The sequence below is a fragment of the Triticum aestivum genome, chromosome 4B (genome assembly GCF_018294505.1).
Source record: "Triticum aestivum cultivar Chinese Spring chromosome 4B, IWGSC CS RefSeq v2.1, whole genome shotgun sequence".
Taxonomy (NCBI): Eukaryota; Viridiplantae; Streptophyta; class Magnoliopsida; order Poales; family Poaceae; genus Triticum; species Triticum aestivum.
Window position 1 is genome coordinate 120,171,072 of NC_057804.1, and position 8,410 is coordinate 120,179,481.

Below are 8,410 nucleotides of genomic sequence, written 5' to 3' on the forward strand. Positions count from 1 at the left end.
GGGTCGATGACATCATTTGAGGCGAAGTCGCCGCATGCGACATGGACGTCGCACACGAGACATTCCATGCATGTGTTGGTGAACTCCACGCTGTAGGCCGGTATGCCGCCCGCCATGCTCGGCGCGTTGATCTGGAACACCTCCAGGAGATCCTTTGAGCACTCCTCCAGCTCCAACGGCTCCGTCGAGCGCCCTCCTCCGCCGCTCGATGACATGGAAGGTGCACTGACGCTGAGCATCTTGCGCATCTGATGCCGAGGCAGCTGCAGCTGCAGCGAGGAAGACGCTGATGCTAGCAAGAACAAGAAGCAAAACTAGTGAGCCAAAAGATGAGGAATTAACATGCATGCATGCAGTTCTATATATACGTACTTAAGGTACATACCTTGACTACCTTCATAGCAAGCTTGGAGCAGAAACATGGTGATGACGACCACAACAGCAGCACTTGGACGCGTCTGAAAGCACGCCATGGCCGGCGCCTTCGTGTTCTCCTCCTGAGCGACGTGAGCGTGGATAGAGTAGTTGGTTCTTCTCCTCTTCGGCCCTGCTAGCCTACTTATACTACTAGTGGCTTCTCCATCCAGACTTAAATTGTATCCCAACGTATTTGGACTATGGTCAACAAATAAAATGTGTTTAGACTAAAAACACTTATACTACGAGTGGTGAAGTACCACCACTTCTTTTTTTGTCCTGGTGAGTGCCACACCACTAGTACTCGTAGCAAGTTCGCTTGGCGAATTAAACGCCGGCGCAGCTGGTACACGTCGAGCCGCAATTTAGGGCCTCTCTAGTACCGTAGTACGCGGATTTGTAAAGTGTAAACCATAAGAATGGAGTAGTCTTCAAGTACTACAACAGGCCGGATTAGTATGGTTGTTTGATTGTGGGAAGAACACACTTAAGATAAAACGCAGTATTCTAGTAGAGATGCTCTTAAACACACTCCATTAGCCCTTAGACATAGGATTTCTTCACATGAGGTTTTCGAAGGAACAACTGGAGATGCTATGTCACCATCTTGAGTACATGCACCAGCTCAGGTCTTAGGACATAGAACATATGTTGTACTAGAGACTTACATATGACATATCGTTGCGTCTCATAGTCAGGTCTATCTGACTCGGACCTTATCTCAACTCGGATCCAACTATGTCGAATCCGACTAGATCCTTCTGAGCCCATATTATGTGGCTAGCATCCAATGCTCCATGGCTAGTGAGACCGAGCCATCCACCGTGTCATATGCTAGTCTAGTCAGCTACGCGTCTACACAACCCTTTCGACTAGGGACCTTTTAGAACAATCACCATACAATGCATAGTCCCACAAACAAGTCATGTACTTATTGATACACATCATTGATAATATCCAAGGACTATCTTTATTCATAAACACATAGAAAATATCATCATACATGATTGCCTCTAGGGCATATCTCTAATAGGCACACGGTCTTGGGACGCGTCCTAAGCTCCACCCATGGAAGGGACCCTCGTGGGGGTTGTGGATGTCGGTTGGAGCTCTTCTTTCACCGCAATAGTGCTAATTTTATGGAAAAAACTCACCTTAAAATTTCAACCCGATCGAAGTTACGGATCTCCGAATATTTAAGAAATGGTGCTCGACCTCAAAAACAATACTGAAACAGAGAAGAAACAAAGAGAAGCAAGAGCAGAGAGATCCAATCTAGGAGGGGCTCTCGCCCCCGGGATCCATGGAGGCCAAGGACCAGAGGGGGAAACCTTCTCCCATCTAGGGGGGAGGCTAAGGAAGAATAAGAAGGAGGGGCCTCTCTCCCCCTCTCTCAGTGGCGCCGGAGCGCCAGAGGGGGAATCATCATAGCGACGATCGCCTCCATCAACTTCGTTGTTGCCATCGACATATTTATCTCTCTCTACAAAGTGGAGTACTCTCCCTCAACCCGTTATAGTTCCTACTTGAACATGGTGTTGGATGTTATATATAATTATCTAATGATGTGTTGCATCTCTATTATGTCTGAGTAGTTTGTTTTTGTCCTATGGGTTAATGTGATATGTTATGGTTGATTTGAGCTGTATGTTATTATGGTGCTATCCTATGGTGCCCAGCATTTGCACGCACGCGTGGGATCCCACTGTAGGCCAGTGTTGCAATATGTGATTGATTTTCTTATGGTGGGTTGTTGGAGTGACTGAAACAAGAACTCATGTTCGTGATTTGTTGCACATGGGACTAAAGAGGACCTTAGATCTTAATGCTATGATTGGATTTTACCTCAATGGATCTTTGGTACTTGCGATGCTTACTAGAGTTTCAATCATAAGTGCTAGTAGTCAATGGATTTCGCTACACGTTAGCGTAGGCCTCTCCCACATAAAAAACTACAATAGATGATGATCACGTTAGTTTCATATTCTATTTCCTAGGTACAATCCTTTACTTTATTGTTCTTCTACAAATCAGCAACTAATTTTTATTTACAAGTTCTTATTATCTTGCACAGATTCTATTTATACCTGGAAAGTAGATTTATTTCTTGATTCTAGATAAAACAAACAGCTGGTGTGCATAGGGTTGTATCAATAGTTGATATAATCTTACAGAATACAAATTTTACATTTAGCTCCTTGTTGAGTTTGACACACTTACTTATCAAAAAGACTATAATTGATGGACGCGAACGTTTGGTCTATGGGTGTATCTACATCCTATATGAAAAAAATTGTAATTAAATAAAAAGTCAGCAAAATCTAAAAATATTTTGAAATAAACTTGACCTTTCATTGTATTTGTGAAAGATTGCACAAAAATAAAAACCCCTTTGACTTCTTTAAAAAAATCCGGCCAAAATAGTGCGAATAGTGACCTATAATAGCAAATAAATTTTATTTTCTACCCTGCTGCTTTTATATTCGTGAAATTTTATATAATAATGCAAAAGAAAGTCAAGTTTATTCTAAAAAAACTTCTAAACTATTTTGAATTTTTTGAAATTATTAATTATTTTTCCTCATATAGGGTGTATACACAACTAGGATGTTGGAAATATGCCCTAGAGGCAATAATAAAATGGTTATTATTATATTTCTTTGTTCATGATAATTGTCTATTATTCATGCTATAATTGTATTATCCGGAAATCGTAATACACGTGTGAATACATAGACCACAACATGTCCCTAGTGAGCCTCTAGTTGACTAGCTCGTTGATCAACAGATAGTCATGGTTTCCTGACTATGGGCATTGGATGTCATTGATAACAGGATCACATCATTAGGAGACTAATGTGATGGACAAGACCCAATCCTAAGCATAGCTCAAAGATCGTGTAGTTCGTTTAGCTAGAGCTTTTCCAAATGTCAAGTATCATTTCCTTAGACCATGAGATTGTGCAACTCCCGGATACCGTAGGAGTGCTTTGGGTGTGCCAAACGTCACAACGTAACTGGGTGACTATAAAGGTGCACTACGGGTATCTCCGAAAGTGTCTGTTGGGTTGGCACGAATCGAGACTGGGATTTGTCACTCTGTATGACGGAGAGGTATCTCTGGGCCCACTCGGTAATGAATCATCATAATGAGCTCAATGTGACCAAGTGTCTGGTCACGGGATCATGCATTATGGTACGAGTAAAGTGACTTGCCGGTAATGAGATTAAACGAGGTATTGGGATACCGACGATCGAATCTCAGGCATGTAACGTACCGATTGACAAAGGGAATTGTATACGGGATTGCTTGAGTCCTCGACATCATGGTTCATCCGATGAGATCATCGAGGAGCATGTGGGAGCCAACATGGGTATCCAGATCCCGCTGTTGGTTATTGACCGGAGAGGCATCTCTGTCATGTCTGCATGTCTCCCGAACCCGTAGGGTCTACACACTTAAGGTTCGGTGACGGTAGGGTTGTAGAGATATGAGTATGCAGTAAACCAAAAGTTGTTCGGAGTCCCGTATGAGATCCCGGACGTCACGAGGAGTTCCGGAATGGCCCGGAGGTAAAGAATTATATATAGGAAGTGAAGTTTCGGCCATCGGGAAAGTTTCGGGGGTTACCGGTATTGTACCGGGACCACCGGAAGGGTCCCGGGGGTCCACCAGGTGGATCCACCTATCCCGGAGGGCCCCATGGGCTGAAGTGGGAGGGGAACCAGCCCCTAGTGGGCTGGTGTGCCCCCCTTGGGAACCCCTGCGCCTAGGGTTGGAAACCCTAGGGGTGGGGGGCGCCTCCACTTGCCTTGGGGGGCAAGCCACCCCCCTGGCCGCCGCCCCCCCTTGGAGATCCCATCTCCTAGGACCGGCGCCCCCCTAGGGGGCCTATATAAAGAGGGGGGAGGGAGGGCAGCCGCACCCATGCTCTTGGCGCCTCCCTCTCCCCTTGCTACACCTCTCCCTCTCGCAGAAGCTTGGCGAAGCCCTGCCGAGATCGCTGCTGCATCCACCACCACGCCGTCGTGGTGCTGGATCTTCATCAACCTCTCCTTCCCCCTTGCTGGATCAAGAAGGAGGAGACGTCTTCCTCAACCGTACGTGTTTTGAACGCGGAGGTGCCGTCCGTTCGGTTCTAGGATCTCCGGTGATTTGGATCACGACGAGTACGACTCCCTCAACCCCGTTCTCTTGAGCGCTTCCGCTCGCGATCTACAAGGGTATGTAGATGCACTCCTCTCTCTCGTTGCTAGATGAACTCATAGATTGATCTTGGTGAAAGCGTAGAAATTTTTTATTTTCCGCAACGTTCCCCAACAGTGGCACCATGAGCCAGGTCTGTGCGTAGTTCTCATTGCACGAGTAGAACACAAATTTGTTGTGGGCATAGATGTTGTCAACTTTCTTGCCACTACTAGTCTTATTTTGCTTCAGCGGTATTGTGGGATGAAGCGGCTTGGACCGACCTTACACGTACGCTTACGTGAGACAGGTTCCACCGACTGACATGCACTAGTTGCATAAGGTGGCTAGCGGGTGTCTGTCTCTCCCACTTTAGTTGGAGCGGATTCGATGAAAAGGGTCCTTATGAAGGGTAAATAGAAGTTGGCAAATCACGTTGTGGCTTTAACGTAGGTAAGAAAACGTTCTTGCTAAAACCCTATTGCAGCCACGTAAAACATGCAACAACAATTAGAGGACGTCTAACTTGTTTTTGCAGCATATGATTTGTGATGTGATATGGCCAAAAGTTGTGATGAGTGATGAATGATATATATGTGATGTATGAGATCATGTTCTTGTAATAGGAATCATGACTTGCATGTCGATGAGTATGACAACCAGCAGGAGCCATAGGAGTTGTCTTAACTATTGTATGACCTGCGTGTCAATGATTTAACGCCATGTAATTACTTTACTTTATTGCTAAACCGTTAGCCATAGTAGTAGAAGTAATAGTTGGCGAGCAACTTCATGGAGACACGATGATGGAGATCATGATGATGGAGATCATGGTGTCTTGCCGGTGACGAAGATGATCATGGAGCCCCGAAGATGGAGATCAAAGGAGCAATATGATATTGGCCATATCATGTCACTATTTGATTGCATGTGATGTTTATCATGTTTTTGCATCTTGTTTACTTAGAACGACGGTAGTAAATAAGATGATCCCTCATAATAATTTCAATAAAGTTTTCCCCTAACTGTGCGCCGTTGCGAAAGTTCGTTGTTTCGAAGCACCACGTGATGATCGGGTGTGATAGATTCTAACGTTCACATACAACGGGTGTAAGACAGATTTACACATGCATAAACACTTAGGTTAACTTGACGAGCCTAGCATGTACACACATGGCCTCGGAACACAAGAGACCGAAAGGTCGAACATGAGTCGTATGGAAGATACGACCAACATGGAGATGTTCACCGATGATGACTAGTCCGTCTCACGTGATGATTGGACACGGCCTAGTCGACTCGAATCATGTATCACTTAGATGACTAGAGGGATGTCTAATCTAAGTGGGAGTTCATTAAATAATTTGATTAGATGAACTTAATTATCATGAACTTAGTCTAAAATCTTTACAATATGTCTTGTAGATCAAATGGCCCACGTTACCCTCAACTTCAATGCGTTCCTAGAGAAAACCAAGCTGAAAGATGATGGCAGCAACTATACGGACTGGGTCCGGAACCTGAGGATCATCCTCATAGCTGCAAAGAAAGATTATGTCCTAGAAGCACCGCTAGGTGAAGCACCCATCCCAGAGAACCAAGACATTATGAATGCTTGGCAGTCTCGTGCTGATGATTACTCCCTCGTTCAGTGCGACATGCTTTACAGCTTAGAACCGGGGATCCAAAAGCGTTTTGAGCAACACGGAGCATATGAGATGTTCGAAGAGCTGAAAATGGTTTTCCAAGCTCATGCCCGGGTCGAGAGATATGAAGTCTCTGACAAGTTCTTCAGCTGTAAGATGGAGGAAAATAGTTCTGTCAGTGAGCACATACTCAAGATGTCTGGGTTGCACAACCGCTTGACTCGGCTGGGAGTTAATCTCCCGGATGACACGGTTATTGACAGAATCCTCCAGTCGCTTCCACCGAGCTACAAGAGCTTCGTGATGAACTTCAATATGCAGGGGATGGAAAAGACCATTCCTGAGGTATATTCAATGCTGAAATCAGCGGAGGTAGAGATCAAGAAAGAACATCAAGTGTTGATGGTGAATAAAACCACTAAGTTCAAGAAAGGCAAGGGTAAGAAGAACTTCAAGAAGGACAGCAAGGGAGTTGCCGCGCCCGGTAAGCCAGTTGCTGGGAAGAAGTCAAAGAATGGACCCAAGCATGAGACTGAGTGCTTTTATTGCAAGGGAAGTGGTCACTGGAAGCGGAACTGCCCCAAGTACTTGGCGGACAAGAAGGTCGGCAACACTAAAGGTATATGTGATATACATATAATTGATGTGTACCTTACCAGTATTCGTAGTAGCTCCTGGGTATTTGATACCGGTGCGGTTGCTCATATTTGTAACTCAAAGCAGGAACTGCAGAATAAACGGAGACTGGCGAAGGACGAGGTGACGATGCGCGTCGGGAATGGTTCCAAGGTCGATGTGATCGCCGTCGGCACGCTACCTCTACATTTACCTACGGGATTAGTTTTAAACCTCAATAATTGTTATTTAGTGCCAAGTTTGAGCATGAACATTGTATCTGGATCTCGTTTAATACGAGATGGCTACTCATTTAAATCCGAGAATAATGGTTGTTCTATTTATATGAGAGATAGGTTTTATGGTCATGCCCCGATGGTCAATGGTTTATTCTTAATGAATCTCGAACGTGATGTTACACATATTCATAGTGTGAATACCAAAAGATGTAAAGTTGATAACGATAGTCCCACATACTTGTGGCACTGCCGCCTTGGTCACATTGGTGTCAAGCGCATGAAGAAGCTCCATGCTGATGGACTTTTAGAGTCTCTCGATTATGAATCATTTGACACATGTGAACCATGCCTCATGGGCAAAATGACCAAGACTACGTTCTCCGGAACAATGGAGCGAGCAACCAACTTATTGGAAATCATACACACTGATTTGTGCGGTCCAATGAGCGTTGAGGCTCGCGGAGGATATCGTTATGTTCTCACTCTCACTGACGACTTGAGTAGATATGGGTATGTCTACTTGATGAAACACAAGTCTGAGACCTTTGAAAAGTTCAAGGAAGTTCAGAATGAGGTAGAGAATCAACGTGACCGAAAGATAAAGTTCCTACGATCAGATCATGGAGGAGAATATTTAAGTCATGAATTTGGTACGCACTTAAGGAAATGTGGAATCATTTCACAACTCACGCTGCTTGGAACACCTCAGCGTAACAATGTGTCCGAACATCGTAATCGCACTTTATTGGATATGGTGCGATCTATGATGTCTCTTACCGATTTACCACTATCTTTTTGGGGATACACTCTAGAGACAGCTACATTCACTTTAAATAGGGCACCGTCTAAATCCGTTGAGACGACACCGTATGAATTATGGTTTGAGAAGAAACCTAAGCTGTCATTTCTAAAAGTTTGGGGATGTGATGCTTATGTCAAGAAACTTCAACCTGAAAAGCTCAAACCCAAGTCGAAAAAATGCGTCTTCATAGGATACCCTAAGGAAACCATTGGGTATACCTTCTACCTCAGATCCGAAGGCAAGATCTTTGTTGCCAAGAACGGGTCCTTTCTGGAGAAAGAGTTTCTCTCGAGAGAAGTAAGTGGGAGGAAAGTGGAACTTGATGAAGTACTACCTCTTGAACCGGTGAGTAGCGCAACTCAGGAAAATGTTCCTGTGGTGCCAGCACCAACTGAAGAGGAAGTTAATGATGATGATCAAGGTACTTCGGATCAAGTTACTACTGAACTTCATAGGTCCACGAGGACACGTTCCACACCAGAGTGGTATGGCAACCCTGTCCTAG

The 8,410-nt window shown here is 44.7% G+C and overlaps 1 protein-coding gene across 1 annotated transcript; it reads right to left on the bottom strand.

Moving 5' to 3' along the window:
• Nucleotides 1-2: 2 nt before the first annotated feature.
• Nucleotides 3-589, bottom strand: LOC123090013 (TPD1 protein homolog 1B-like; the record flags this gene model as incomplete). Its single annotated transcript, XM_044511509.1, has 2 exons — nucleotides 386-589; nucleotides 3-292 (listed from the first exon to the last, which is right to left on the bottom strand). Coding segments are annotated over exons 1-2 (378 nt in total), but the record flags the coding sequence as incomplete, so codon positions are not given.
• Nucleotides 590-8,410: the final 7,821 nt, after the last annotated feature.